This window comes from Myodes glareolus, chromosome 5 (genome assembly GCF_982192425.1).
Source record: "Myodes glareolus chromosome 5, mMyoGla1.1, whole genome shotgun sequence".
In the NCBI taxonomy this organism is placed as follows: Eukaryota; Metazoa; Chordata; class Mammalia; order Rodentia; family Cricetidae; genus Myodes; species Myodes glareolus.
The window spans coordinates 61,671,632-61,686,758 of record NC_142030.1 but is presented as its reverse complement, the minus strand read 5'-3'; the positions used below and the strand labels follow the sequence as shown (position 1 = coordinate 61,686,758).

Here is a 15,127-nt window from a genome sequence, read left to right as displayed (position 1 = left end):
GGGAAAGGCTCATAAGGCCCCACTCCTTCCCAAGGCGCTATACAGCTAATGTTTGCGGGGTGGAAGTGGAAATAATACTCTACAGTGGTGTAACCATAGATGTTGTTGCACAAGTAAATAACCCCCACCTATTGTCATGCAAGCAACACTAATTAAATGCAGTGATCTACCAAGCCAAAAAAAGATGCATTTTTTTGTTAGGGAGACGATGGAGAATAATGGGGTGGGGAAATGTAATCAAAGTACATTACATGTATACAAGTACATATATGTGTGAAATTGTATACATATGTGTGAAATTGTAAAAGAATCAAGTTTTTAAAAATTCTCACACAGACTCATTTGCCCGACATTAATGCAAAAGTAAATCATTCTTTAGTGGGAAAGATGGGACATAGGAAGTGACTCTGTATACTAAAAGCTTCTCCACAAAGGCTAGTGAATGCCCTGGGAGTCAGGTGAGGGACGGGCGAAAGGTCAATAGCTAGAACATACTGGTCTTCATCGGTACAAATTATCGGAAATGAAGCTGAAAACTGCTCTTAGCTTTCAGTTACTATAAAAATACTCAAAACAAACCTCCTTGCAAGGAAGAAAGGTTTATTGGTTTAGTCATGGTTCTAGTTCATGAGTGGGCAGACCCATTGTCCTTGGGCTTGAGGTGAAGCAGGGCATCACAAAGGGAAGATATGGTAGTTTGAGTGCTTCACCTGACAGTAGCCAAAACAGAAAGGCCAGTGTCTCCACAGTCCTCCAAGGGCACACTGGTGACCTAAGCTCCTCCACAAAGCCCGAGTCACCTTTCAACACATGACCTTTGGGAAGACATTGAAGATCCACAGTAGGACACTGACCAACTGTAACTTCTCCCTTGGCCTTCCCTCAGCCTCCAGAAGCAAATGACAAGTCCCGTTCTTCGTCCATAACCACACTTCTAAAAAAAAAAAAAAAAAAATCAAAGCAATCATCCCTGGGACTGCCTCCCATCCCAAAAGGTCGGAGGGATGTCACCAAGAAAAACATGAGGTCTAAAAGACCTGTGTGTCCTACTCCAGCAGCGCAGTTCACATCAGGCCGGGCAGAAAGCTGATCACACAATCTTCACAGTCTTCAGCATATCTGACAGGACATAGGTGTCATCCCAACCCTGCCCAGGCCTCCTCAGGGTCTGCTCCAAAGCCTGGGCCATTTCCAGGAGCTCTGGTGTCGCACGCTTCTGCTCTGGCTGCAGCTGACAAAACAGGATCTCATTCACTTCGCCCTCAATTCGCCGAACATACAGGAGAGGGAAGGCTGCCTTAAGTCCAGCCAGCACTGAGTCCTTTAACTCCACATCACGACACACAAGGTTAAGGATAAAGACACCTGTGGAACAGGAAGGAAAGAGTAGATTGAGCACAGACCCATGCGTAAGGAGAATCCAGATGTCTCTAACAGGGAGGCTGGTGGGGGGAAAATCGCGAGTCTGCAGAGAATACACGGCACACAGGAGCACGGAGACTGCAGATGTGGCACTGAGAAAGCTCTAGTCTGACTCTCCAATGCTTCCACAGCTAACACGTTACTGTAATAGTCCCCATGCCTAAGAAACCTTCTAATGAAAAGTAATTAAAACCCTTCACAAAAGACAAATTTATCAATTCCACAAGAATGTTATACTCTTGACACACACGTCACATGGGTATTTACTATCCAGTGAGAAGACCAAAGTTATCTGACTTCTGGCAATCAAGGTTCCAATCAACCCAGACACCAGAAGACTTTTAAAATGTAAAATACCTAGGGGTTGTGGACGCAGGCTTCAAGTGACAGAGAACTGAAGCTCCAACTGAGTGGAAGCGTGGCAATCTCTCAACCTAAGTTTCCTCATCTGAAAACGAGGTCCTATGAATATTAAGTAACACAACGCCAAGTCCAGGGCATCTGGAAACCATTCGAGTGGTAGCTAGAGTCACCAAGCTGCTTCAATGTGAACTATAAACTGTAAACGGCTTGGCAAGAGCAACAAAAGCTGAGCACCTTCATAGACCATGAGCAGTTACAGGCCTATGGACCTATTCAAGACACCTGCAAACAAAGTTACCAAATAGATAGCACATACTAACATCAGGTTGAGTGAAAAAAAGCAGACATTTAAAAGAATATAATACTTGTGACTCATCTACAGCAAGAAACAAACGGGCAAAATTAAGCTGTGATGAGTTTAATGCTTTCCCTTTAGAGGAGGAAATCAGTCACTCAGGGCGTAAGGGGTGGCTTCCAGGGTGCTGGAAATAGTCTGTGTTTGGTGCAAGCAGACAATTTGGGAAAACTAATCAAACTACACATTTACATGAAATTTTTATTGAAGAATAATTTTATGCCGGGTGGTGGTGGTGCACGCCTTTAATCCCAGCACTCAGAAGGCAGAGGCAGGGAGTTGAAGGCCAACCTGGTCTACAGTGTGAATTCCAGGGCAGCCAGGGTTACACAGAGAAATCCTGTCTCAAAAAAACCAAAAAAGAACCATTTTAGTCTTTTATTTTTTAATTATGTATGTATGTGATGTAGGGGAATATGCGTGCTGTTTTGCAGGCACCCAGAGTCTAGACAAGGGCCTCGATTCCCTGCGGCAGCACCCAGAGGGCCTCGATTCCCTGCAGTAGCGCCCAGAGTCTAGCAGAGGAAGGGCCTCGATTCCCTGCAGCAGCACCTAGAGTCTAGCGAGGGCCTCAACTCACTGCAGCAGCACCCAGAGTCTAGATAAGGGCCTCGATTCCCTGCAGCAGGAATTGGAGGCAGCTGACATGAGTGCTGGGAACCTAATTCGAGTCTCCTGCAATAGCTGCAATGGCTCTAACTCTCCAGCCCAAATATTTGTTTCCAAAGGACCCTTCCCTCTTTCCTTCCCAGACTCTAGGGTTTCTTACCTTCACGAGACAGGATGCTTTTGACCTTCTGCAGGAAAAGTTGGTCCACAAACGCTGGGGGAGGACAACTCATCCCCAGTGTCGGATCCTTACTGTCTACATCAAACATGATCACATCATAGTGGGGTCGTGCTGCGAAAGAGGACAACAGTGAGTCCTTGTCTTTGCAGGATAAGATGACAGCACTTACCTTTCTATACACACACCTGCTCTGAAACCTGCTGTGGGCAACTAAGCCTGAAAGATGACATCATGAGGGCTTTGACTATTAAAGACTCAAATGTCATGGTTTAGAGCAGTCTTTCTCATCAAAGTTCAAACCACCCTACAGCACAGAGGAGCAGTCCTCATTTTCCAGAGGCACACATAACAGGCCCATTCTAGCATGAACAGTATACGCTATGCGTGTGGTTTTTAATGCTGGAAGAAATGAGCATCACTTTGGGAGGTTTCTACAGACTTGGAGAATGTGATGTCAAACCCCAGGGTGGTGGAAAGAAGTGGGAGGAGGTGGAAAGGAAGCTGGTATGTTCTGCCAGCTCCCCAGGTAATTCGAAAAGTATAATCCAAACTGACAGTCAGTCAACTGGCCAAAGCAGCTAACCAGGCTAGGGTGACTGATATGGGATACCCCTCTGAATGCTGTGAATATGTTCTATTACCATTAATAGTTAATAAAGGAACTGACTTGGCCAATAGCCAGGCAGGAAATCCAAACAGAGATACAGGGAGAAGAAGAGTGAAGTCAGAGAGTCACCAGGAGTCGCCAGGGGAGCAAGAAGTGAGATAACAAGCCATAAGTCTCATGGTAAAACATAGATGAATAGAAATGGGTTAATTTAGTTCTAAGAGCTAGTTAATAAGTTTGAGCTAATAAGCCAACCAGTTTGTAATTAAGATGAAGCCTCAGAGTGGTTGGTTATTCAGGAACTGGTGGTTGGGAGAGAAACCTCCAGTTACAGCTGACCAAGCATACATTAACATTAACCAGCATTACTGGGAACCTATGAAGTTAAGGAAGGAACAGGAGACCTATTGAATCTACTGTTTTACAGAAAAGTAATGTGCACTTCAGTCTACGTCTAAGGTACAAAGTGAAGAAAACCCTGCAATAGCGTTTCTCAGCCTCACACTGCGGACATTTTGGATAGAAGATTTTCTGTTGTTGATGACAGTAATGTTCCCTCCAATTTGTGACAACCAAAACCATCTTTGCTGACCTTGTCAAATGTCCCTGAGGCTGGAAGTCACTGACTTGTGCGAATGTAGTTTTACTCTATTTCTGGCTTTACCTACAGCTGAATGATTTATTAAAAAAATAAAATAAAATAAAATAAACATAGGCCCTATTTTTTCTTCCCTTTGCTCACTGGCTACAGACTCTCTTTTAATGGTTGCTATATCCCAGCAAAACTTAGTCCATAACCAAATGAATACACGGGGGAAAACTGACAGAATGTGGATAGCCCCTCCGAGAAGGAAACTCTAGAGACCCCTGCAGGTCTGGCAACCTTAGAACTAACGTTCCATAACTAATACTCCTCTGAAGACCTCCCGCCCCCCCAACAGTACCTTTTCCTCCTGCCAGGCTGGTAATGTAGGCCAGGCCATCTGCAATGTGAACCTTCATCCGGTCACTCTGGGAGAAGCCAAACCACCGGGTGGCCACTTCCAACATGGAGGGATCAATCTCAACGGCATCGACACGAGACTCTGGGAAATGATCATGAATGAAGAGGGGGAGGCTACCTCCACCTAGACCTACCACCAATAATGCCAGTGGAGTCTCTGTAAGAAGAGAGAATGTCATTAATGGTTTTCCTGCCCAGTGATAAACATTTAAGGACCTAGATATTGAGACGTCAAGACATTTGCTCTTCAAGACATTTGCTCTTTCAGCCTTGACGTCATTTTGGCTAGATCCAGGAAATGAACCATGCACAAATTTACGGTTCCTTACAAACTCCAATGTAACTGACTAACATGCTACTGAGAGTCTCTTAAGAGTTACTAGATAGGCTCCCATCCTCAGAAGTGGAGGCACAATCTTATTCATAGCCACAAAGCAGCATGAACGCAACATCCCTCACCCAGCTCTTAACTCAAAGAGCCCTAGCCACCTTTTCAGACACCCCAACAAAACAAGCACAACCCATTCAAGTTCTTAAAGAACAGAAAGCAAAGACCCAAATTCTAACCCTAAGCAGAGAACCACAGTAGCCACAAGAGTACTAAAGGAAGGAAAAAAACGAACAAGCAAATCACCAGAAAAGGCTGAACCCTGAGATTAACCAGAGAATAGTTAGGGACTATTCTTCATGTGAGTGAACACATGAAGCTGCTTATTAGTGCAAAGTTATTTTAACTAACTATAATAAGAATTATATTTTGTGCTCAAATAAGGCACTACTGAAAGCCACACATTACCCAAAGGCACAGGAGATGTCATAAATACCATCCAGTTAACACTGTAACATGTGGAAAGTTATAAATAACTTAAAATTTTATGGTTAACTCAAAATCTGTGTGCTTCACATTCCTTGCTGAATATATTTTACACCTTAAATTTAAAGTAAAATAAACAGAAGAAAACAAAGTTACACCCCAACACAGGCAGCTATTTCAAGATGGCAGGCTATATGAGGCAAGTTACCTACAAGCTCACTAGTGGAGACCATAGTCCAGATGAGGAAGGACAGAAACCTATGTGCATCTGTCGGTCTGTAGTAACTGCATAAGCTACACAGCAATGTGCTCAGCTCTGTGGGCTTCCGGGCTGACTGTGGAAGGCAGTGCTCTCCCTTACCTAAGAGTTGCTCCGGGTTTCTCAGCAGGGCAAGGCCAGCGATCATGGCTTTATGGTGCTCACAACAGAGGTAACTCTTGTCGATGGACTGCCCTGGGGCAGGAGGGACATCCTCAGAAGCATCAGCAGGCCGTGATTTCTTCCTGTTCTTTTTCCGTTTCTTCTGGGCTAAAGGAGAGAGTCACACTACTCAAGTCCTATGCTTCTTATGCTAGCCCTTGGAAAAGAAGGGATGCCGGCAGCAGTGCGCTGCAACAGCTTTAAACAGATCGAAGAACCAACTGATAAGTGGGCAATTTTGCTGCCGACTGGTTGACATTGTATAGACAGACTGAAACTGACCATTGAGAGAATATTGAAATTGGAAAATTCTATAAAACAGACCCTCCCCACAAAGACATGGCTGGTTTAACATTCACCATATACTGCTGAATACCAGAGGACCAGAAAAGGTACAAAGCAAAAGCACATTCAAAATCTGGAAATCTTAACTAAAAGGCCTCAAGCCCTCCCCTCTGAGAATGTAAAACCCTTTACAGAAGGAAAGTAGACTCATTCTTCTGTTTCAGAAATGTAAAGTCACTACTAACTCCCCAACATCACTTACTGTACCCACACTTTTCCCTCTGAGCTCCTCTCATAACTGTTTCCATTTCTTTGTCCATGAAAAAACTGAGCATCTCAGATATTCAGAAAAGTACACATGGTTAACAGGCAGTGCCAGTAAGACATGGACCTAGGGCCGTTTGTGTCCTGTATATCTACCATCTTGCTGCTATGTCTCCTAGACAGTATAGTGCTCCATCCCACTGCTAAGGAAATCACAGGGTAGAAATCCTACAACAGACCACCCACTCTGCCCATTCCCTCGATGTCATCCTAAATGGATGACTCTGAATTTTTACAGAAATCTGCACTTGCTCAAAGCATCAGAACTGAAGTGTAACCATGGGGTACGCATCAGATGTAGTCTCTTCTGAGTAATCGCTACTTTGTGGTCACCCATACCCCCATGATAGAGACTGTTTCTCCCATGGGAAAAAAAACTTTATCAAGAAGGCAAGAAATTTGATAATGTCAGGCAGTGGTGGTGCACACCTTTGATCCCAGCACTTGAGAGGCAGAGGCAGGCAGGTCACTGTGAGTTCAAGGCCAGCCTGGTCTACAGAGAGAGTTCCAGGACAGCCACTGATACAGAGAAACCCTGTCTTGAAAAAAGAAACAAAGAAACTTGACAATGTAGAAAAACCTGAAACTCAAACTGGAGAGAACATTTTGTTCTTTTCAGCCATTTGACTAAGGTGTGGGATGAGATAAGGGAAGCTGCAGCCCGAATTGCCAGATCAAAGGGTGGGAGCCCACATGCATGGAGAATGCCCCCCAAAAATCATTCTGAGCCTACATGATAGGACGAATCCGGGACTGCAGGAGTGGACGTCTCCCTCAACTTCTTCCAGACTTGCTGTGACAACAGCATGGTCAAACAAAAGCAGTAACTGGGAATCGGGACACCCAATTTCAGTTTTCTGGGAGCAAAGGGGCGTTCTACTGGAGAGGTGGAGGACAGAAACATTAACTTTTTAATCTAAAGCGACTGTTTTTTAGACTAGTCTCATTCTGTCTGGCCTGAAATGACTTTGTAGACTGAGTCAGCCTGTGATGTGTTCTGCCTTCTGAGTGCTAAGACCGACACAGGCACCACCAAGGCCAGCCTCAGTTTTTACGTTAAATGTATGAGTTTAAATCAGTTACACTAATGCAAACATACACAGCCAGGAGGTGGGGGGGGGGGTAAAATCTCCTCAGGGAGAGCTCTACGGAACATCTTAGGCATACTTAGGAGTGACCTTCAGTGGTTAAGGACACTGGCTGCTCTTAGCAGAACAGAGTTCAGGTCCCAGCACCCACACCACAGCTCATGGCTGCCTGTAACTCTAGCTCCAAAAGATCTAACGCACTCTCTCTCGAGGCCTACACACACACACACACACACACACACACACACAATTTGTTTTACTCTAAAAAAGAAAATGAGGGAACCTAAGGGAGGTCTGGATCTCACTGACCAACACTGTAAGCATCAGACAGCTGTGGCCACATTAACTGAAATATATATTAATTAAAGTTCAAACCAGTGTGGTGACTTATGCCTATAATCCCAGTTTAGGAGACTGCTGAAGGTTCAAGAACAACCTAAAGACGGAGACTATCTCGAAAATAGAATAAATAAATAAGTAAAAATCAATTTCTAAAAACAATCAGTCACACCAACCATATTCCATGTGCTCTGTATTCCTCTACAGTTAGGGACTCACACATCAGAATGGAAGCTCATAAACCATTTTCTTCATTGCACGCAATCCCACCCAACAGTGCGAGACTAGATGGCAGCTGAGACACCAACCTAAGTCCCTCGGAAGCAGGCAATTGCAGGGCACACTATGGGGCAGAACTCCATGCAACCTTCACGTTTCTGGCTCGTCTCCAGCGGGGCACAAAGGGATATATATATCAGCTAATAAAAGACTCCCTTTAAACTGAAGCACTAAAGCTATTATCAAGCTTATTCAGCTTCACTAGCCCTACTCCTGATCATGCAGAGATAGGCTGTATTCAAGCCCGCAACAAACACTTCTGTTTGCTTATCTCCACTAGGCCCCTAGTGGTGGGAAAGGAGAACCCAAAGAGCCCCATACTTCCCATTACAAAGATCTAGCTCTGTCCTCCATCTTGGCCAAGCTTTTATTTAGTTCTTTTTAAGGACTAATTGAGTCTATCCAGACCCTGCTGGATAGACAACCAGCATCTGTGATGCCTCACCTCTGTGAGACACCTCCTTCAGTAGTCTGGCTTCCGACTGCACCACATTCCTGTTGCTGAGGAAGATGAGCCGCCGAAAGTACCACCTATCTTCCCCTTGCACATCCTCAATAACGTAGTCACCGCTCAGGGCACTGTGGTCTTGGTGCTGAACAGTCCGGACTCCAATGTCCCCACCCACAGACAGGAAGGGAACCTGTAGGAGCAGACAGATTGCGACAAAAACATCAGCTCAGTTAAGAAGTATGTGACACTATACATTGCATTTTTGGTTGAGCGTGAGAACATCCCCCACACCAAAGACAACAACAGCTCCTTTCTAATCCAGTGCTCTCCTGGGCCTTTAGAGACCAGGCCCATTTGAGAAACTCAATGAGGGACTGGAGAGCTGGCTCAGCAGTTAAGAGCACTGGCTCCTCTTCCAGAGGACCCAGGTTCAGTTCATAGCACCCACATGGCAGCTAACAACTGTCTGCTGCTCCAGTCCCAGAGGATCGGACACCCTCACACAGGCACACATGCAGGCCAAACACCAGTGCACATAAGGTAAAAATAAACAGAAATTCTATAATGGCAAGAAATAGAAATTCTAAAATGGTAGTCCCGTGAGATCATATGCTCTTTTCTGGTGTGCAGACATACATGCAGAAGGAGAAAAAACCATACACATAAAATACATAATTTTTTTTTAAGAATGTGAAAAGAAAAAAGCCCACAGGCCTCCAACCCAGACACAGATGCTAAGGTAGTATGGCTTTCTTGCTGTGTGTGTGTGTGTGTGTTTCAAGAATTAGACCCAGGGCCTTTTGCACAACAGGCACAACACTGATCTACAACCTTAGCCCCTAAACGGGTTCACCTCTCTCTGCTGGGAGCATTTGGCTCTCACCTGACGATGGCTCTCCAAACTATGGTCAGATTCTAGTCCTAACTTTCTTCTTCAATTTTTTTTAAAATATAATTTTAATTTATTATTATTTTATTCACATTGTGGTGTTGCTTACATGTATGTCTGTATGAGGGTGTAGGATTCCCCTGGAACTAATGTTACAGACAGTTGTTAGCTGCCATGTGGTTGCTGGGAACTGAACCCGGGTCCCCTGGAAGAGCAGCCAGTGCTCTTAACCACAGAACCACCTCTCCAGCCCCTTAATCAATTTTTTAAAGTTAGCATATAAAGTAATGAGTTTCATCATGACCTCTCTGTGCATCTGGCACTGTACTTTGTTTTCATGTGTTCTCCTCCCTGGTCCTGGCCTTTGTAAGGTTCCTTCTGCCTTCCTAGCTGCTGATGGAACTCCAGAAACCAGCAGGAGCTGCTGCCAAAGTTCGGTACCTGCTGCTGGGGAGGCATCCCCGCCGGGGCCAGCTCCATGACTCTGGCTGACAGCTCTGCTTGAATGCTTTCCATGCCATCATACTGCTGGCCGCGATGAAGAGCCACCGTGACCAACCTCCTGAAGCCTGCACTGGCTGCCAGCTGCTTCCGGCCCTCGTCCATGCCAAAGAGCCACTCGGTCTCTCGGCCCTGGGGTACTAGAATAGACAAAACTGGTTACAGGGAGCCATGAGGGCAAATATTCAAGATCCACAACCAATATGGTCCACATGGCAAAGGCAGTCACTGCTCAGGACCAGCTTCCTTCCTGTGACCCCACTGAGACGTTATCAATTCCCAAAGCAGAACAGCAGATCAAACCTGAAGCAAGACTAAGGATGACACACGACACAAGTCTTGGGGGTCGGGGGAGACAGGCAGATAGAAAGAAAATGCTGCCCAAGCCATGTAGGCCTGATTCTGCGCTGTTTAAAAATACAAATAACAGGGGCTGGAGAGAGGGTTTAGTGGTTAAGAGTACTGGTTGATCTTTCACAGCTCCTGAGTTCAATTCCCAGCAACTACAATGTGGCTCACAACCATCTCTAGTGGGATGTAATGCCTCTTCTGGCATAAAAATGTGCATGCAGATAGCACTCATGCATAGAATAAATAATTTAAAAAAAAATACAAATAATAAAATCCTCACAATCACAATGGCGCAAGATGGCATTATTTCCATTTTTACAAATGAGGAAAGAGAACACAGAACTTAAACTGTTTGTCTAGGTTCATACGGCTAGTGAACGCAAAGCTCGGACTCAACCCCAGAGTCTGGCCCATCGCCATCCTCCTGGTCCCTCCACCATTCATTCTCACAGGTAGCCAGTAAAGATTCTGAAATACGTGGAAAGATGGCCTGGTTCTTGAGAAACCAGATTCCCAGCACACGCCCACGGTTTCGTCGCTTCTCCAACTCTTCTCATCCCTCCATCCTTCTGGAACCCTCACTGCTTCCCACACCTTCATGTATCACCTGGCAAGCATCGTTCCTGAGAGCTTACACTTCCCAACTACACAAGACAGTTACAATTCCACTCTGCTTACAAGTTGTCACACGGGAAAAGTAACACTTCCAATGTCTTCTCACTGGGAGGAGGCACCTAAACCGGAGCTGGAATCCAAAGAGTCCACCGCAGAGCTTATCCCTCTAATTGCTCCCTTGCACTGCCCCCTTTATTTAAGTCTGCAGTGGCTTTCCTTCTGGAGTCCGACAGTACACAGGCTAGACAGAACCTGAGCTAGATCTCACAGCTGGCACCAAGCAGCCCAGCCTGGCCTCCATTAATGCAAACTCCCTGAGTAACAAACATTTCTAGACAATGTGCAATGGGTCTAAATTTACACTTACTGTGTCCTGCCTACCACCTCCATTCTCAAACTTCATCAAGCCTTTATACTGGACTACGAAAGGAACAAACTCAAGTCTAAGAAGGCTGCTGGAGAGCTATTACTCCCTTTTCATCATACCTTAGTTAATCTCACCAAAGATTAAAAACAGCCATGATATACCCAATCACCAGGACCCAAGCCCAGCCCCGGCCCTGTAAGCCAGCCCTTCCAGGGAAAGACATGGAGCAATCCCAACTCACTGATGAAAATGGCAAAATGACTGTCCCGCGATGGTTTCACAGCGGGGTTGTCCACCACGTGGAGGGTGTAGCGTGGCTCCCCAGTGTCCCCACTGCACAAGTCCAGAGACACACTCCCCAGCCCAGCCTTGCGGCGCAGCTGACTACACAGCCAAGCATAGTGCTGCCGCTCCCGCACGGCCTCAGCCAGTTGATCGGCACTCTCCAGCCGCACAGGCTTGCCCTGCTCCTGAGTACACAGCTCAAAGATCTGAAGGGCAGAGCCAGGGACTGGCCTGAACTTGGTCATGACGAAGGCAAAGACAGGCAGGGAGAACCGAGGCTCTGCTTCAGACACCTGGTCCTGGCTGCTGGCCACTTGGTGTACCCTCACCATCCACCCCTCCCGAGAGAAGTGACCCACTGCTTTCTTCAGGATGTGAGCCTGCGCCAGGGAGATGCAGAGGTAGCGACCGCCCACCTGCAGGACCCGGCCAACCTCAGCCAGCATCCTGTCCACCCGCTGCAAGGTCTTCTCCTCCTCGTCTGTCAGGACAGCATCCAGCGTGCCCTTGTCCAACACCACCTGGAACGTGGCGTCAGGAAACTCCATCTGTGTCATGTCCATCTTCAAGAAGCTCATGTGGGGGCGTCGGCTGGCATTGCGCTCCTTCATCTGCTTGATGACCACCTCACTGATGTCGATATTCACGATATCTTGATAGCCCACATCATACAGCTGCTCACTGAGTTCTGAGTTGCCACAGCCAATCACAAGCAGCTAGAGAAAAAAAAAAACAAAAACAAAAATCATATACAAAACAGAAGGGACTGAGGCAAAGACATGCACTTTGATACTTCAGAGAGGAAAGTCTCTCACCTCACCTATTTTGTTTTCTCAAAAGACAGAGCAACCACGGTAAGGAGAAAGCAAGACTACAACTAACTCTAGATGCCATCTTGGAACTACCAAATACAGGTACGTGCAACCCACGGCCCAGCACAGCCATGACTGCAGTTCAAAACAAAACGTAAGCGTTCTTAAAATACAGACTTTTTGGCAATTATTTCACTGTGCCACGTGATTGCATGGTTCTCAAGTGTGAGCCTTGGAGATGACAACCTTGCATTACCACACGACGTCAAAAGCTAGACACAGCGGGGAGGAATTCACTAATCAAAACAGTACTTTGTCACAAGAAAGGTCATGTGAGAATAGGCTTTGTGGTGTGTGCTATTCAAAACTGAATGTGTGGCTGGAGAGAGAGCTCAGTAGGTAAGAGCACCTAGGGTTGTTACTGAGGACCCAAGTTCGGTTCTCAGCACCCACAAGGCACAGCTCACAATTGCTTACACTGCCCGTTCCAAGGACTCAGATAGCCCCCTTCTGGCCTCCACAGGAGCCTGTACTCACATGACATATAAAAAATCATGTGGGCAAACACACATATGCATAGTCAAATAAGTAAATCTCTTTTTTTTTTAAGTCTGTAGGAAGTTGTAAAATCCAAACACGCCAGCTGCATTATCGATTTACCGTTAAAAACGGAGCCTGACATAACTATTTCCAACGCTCATGCTTTCCGTGTCCCCGGACAAAAAAACTCCGGTTTATGAGATTTACAAATCTGCTCCCGTCACAGGTTCCATCTCGTGATATTTAGTTAGTTTTCTGAGGCCAAACGTAAAAGCCCAAGTTACTGTCTCTCCCTGCGGCACCATCTCCCATTCAGCTTTCAAAAATTCTGGCGTCACCATCTCTGAAAAGCATCGTTCAGTGAGAAGTGACTAAGCTCTGACGTCAGACACACCTGTTTTTAAATCTCCATTTGACAACCCACTTCATGTATGACCTTCAATAGTCACCTGTAAAAACAAGTGCCCCTGAATTTGCTAGGAATAAAAAGACTGCACATGCCAGATGGTACGTTTTCTTCCTTGCCGCCAATACAACCCAACCTCTTCCACGGCTACTATTAAATTTGGAACGTTGCGCTCTCAGAGTGTGTGCAGTTTCCATCACTGCTCCCGTAGCTTGAGTGTCAGGCACAATGTGTGATGAGCACTCAGCAATGACTGAATAAACACACCTATCAACAAAGCCACACGGTGCTGCCTATGCCACACTTGGGCACAGCGACGCAAAACCCCTTCAGACTACTGACGAAGTCTGAAAAGTTTCTCTGCTTAGTAGACCAGGCTGGCCTTGAACTCTACAAGATCCGCCTGCCCCTGCTAGGATTAAAGGCAGGAGCCACCATGCCCGGCTCAAGGATCAGCTTTTAACTGAAAGGTTTAAAATTAAGGCTATTTTAAAGTTGTCATTTGGTCAAAATGCTACACGGACTCCTGAATTGTGGATCCGAGCAGGGTGCCCACGCCTGCCTGTCTCCTAAGTTTAGGACTGCTATCTTCAGTCCCCACAGAAGAATTCCTGGCCGCACGTCGTACCTTTTCCCTGGGCTTGATGTATTTGTGCAGCACTTCACAGAGTTCCAGGTAGGTTCCATACCATTCGAAAGATTTCTTCCCTCGCTGTTGAAAGAACTTCTCCCAATAGTCAACAGAGCCAAACTCCTTGGAGCTTTTAGGTAAGAGATTCATGTTCCCAGGGCGAGCTGCGTCTCGGAGACTACTCCTGGTGACAGATCATGAAGGAGAGGGACTCACCCCAGGAAGCCCCGAGATGCAGCCGCGGGAATCTCAGTCACTACAGACAGCATCGGATCGTTCCACACCCAAAACTCAACCGAACACCCCTACGCGGCACACGCACGCGCGCGCCGCCCCCTTCTCTGCACCCTCAGTCCGCACCCCACGTGCAACAATCCCCACACTCGGGCTGCGGCTCTCAGAACCCAGCAACCACATCCGGGTGAGATACCTCGGGATTGGTCTGGCGCCAATACCAAACCAGCCGCTCATTGGCCATTGAATCCCACTTCTGGCACTTCATTGGTCGGGACTTCTCGTAGCTTGCAAGTAGGTGCCGCACGCTTTACCCAAAGGCTACTCGAGTGGGCGGGACTTCCTGTCAGAGTCCGGGCGGAAAAGGCCAACTGCCGGGAGCTGGGAGCTGCTGCGCGCGCCGCCACAGCGACCTCTGGGAGACTGCGCTCCGCCGCCGGCTGAGGGCGCCCGGGCATTGGGTGCTCGCTGAGTGGAATGGCCTGGATCAGGGCCAGGAGGCTCTCATGTTCAGGAGTATGTGATCCTTGGGACGCATGTGCCTTTCTGTCGTCTCAATCCTGCACAGCCCAGCGCTGTTCCCTTCTGCATCTCCTCTCCCCGGATCTATTTGCACCGTTCTTGGTTAGTTAAGAAGGCAATGATTACTTTCTCTGCTCCAAAACACAGGGCTTCGCTATCAATACTGTAACAACGTAAAATTTCAGGAGGAAAGACTAGCAACCGATAATACAGAGGCGCCTCCTGTTCCCTTTTCCCCACCCCTCAAAACACAGTAGCCAAACTGAAGGTTCGTTTTGTTATCGACTTCCTTCAATTGTCCTTCTGATGTCAGCTGTAAAGGCATATTTTATGTGTCCGATGAGCCTACCATCCTTCCAAATGCTCGTTTTATGAAAATATTCCGAGGAGGTTCCTAGTGAAGGACTGTTTTGAAAAGACGATGGAAGAAACA

General features: G+C 46.6%; 1 protein-coding gene across 4 annotated transcripts; it reads right to left on the bottom strand.

Moving 5' to 3' along the window:
* Window positions 1-583: 583 nt before the first annotated feature.
* Mettl13 (methyltransferase 13, eEF1A N-terminus and K55) lies at window positions 584-14,342 on the bottom strand. Of its 4 annotated transcripts, none has more exons than XM_085688013.2 (8): window positions 13,936-14,342; window positions 11,506-12,265; window positions 9,872-10,071; window positions 8,536-8,731; window positions 5,716-5,883; window positions 4,482-4,622; window positions 2,910-3,041; window positions 584-1,365 (listed from the first exon to the last, which is right to left on the bottom strand). In XM_085688013.2, the coding sequence occupies exons 1-8, from the start codon at window positions 14,086-14,088 to the stop codon at window positions 1,091-1,093; spliced, it is 2,025 nt and encodes a 674-aa protein (XP_085544139.2). In that variant the 5' UTR covers window positions 14,089-14,342; the 3' UTR covers window positions 584-1,090. The 4 variants fall into 4 exon arrangements, with proteins under 4 accessions (XP_085544139.2, XP_048277160.2, XP_085544140.2 ...); XM_048421203.3 differs by having other exon boundaries at window positions 4,482-4,697; window positions 13,936-14,341; XM_085688014.2 differs by having other exon boundaries at window positions 4,482-4,697; window positions 14,155-14,341.
* Between the last annotated feature and the right edge of the window lie 785 nt (window positions 14,343-15,127).

Excerpts from the sequence above, each read along its gene's own strand:
- Mettl13 (XM_048421203.3), bottom strand. The coding sequence starts at position 14,088 with ATGAATCTCTTACCTAAAAGCTCCAAGGAGTTTGGCTCTGTTGACTAT. Across the intron at positions 4,698-5,715 it reads AAACCCGGAGCAACTCTTAG|AGACTCCACTGGCATTATTG; the intron begins GTAAGGGAGAGC and ends CTCTTCTTACAG. Across the intron at positions 3,042-4,481 it reads CAGCCTGGCAGGAGGAAAAG|CACGACCCCACTATGATGTG; the intron begins GTACTGTTGGGG and ends CCTCTTTCGCAG.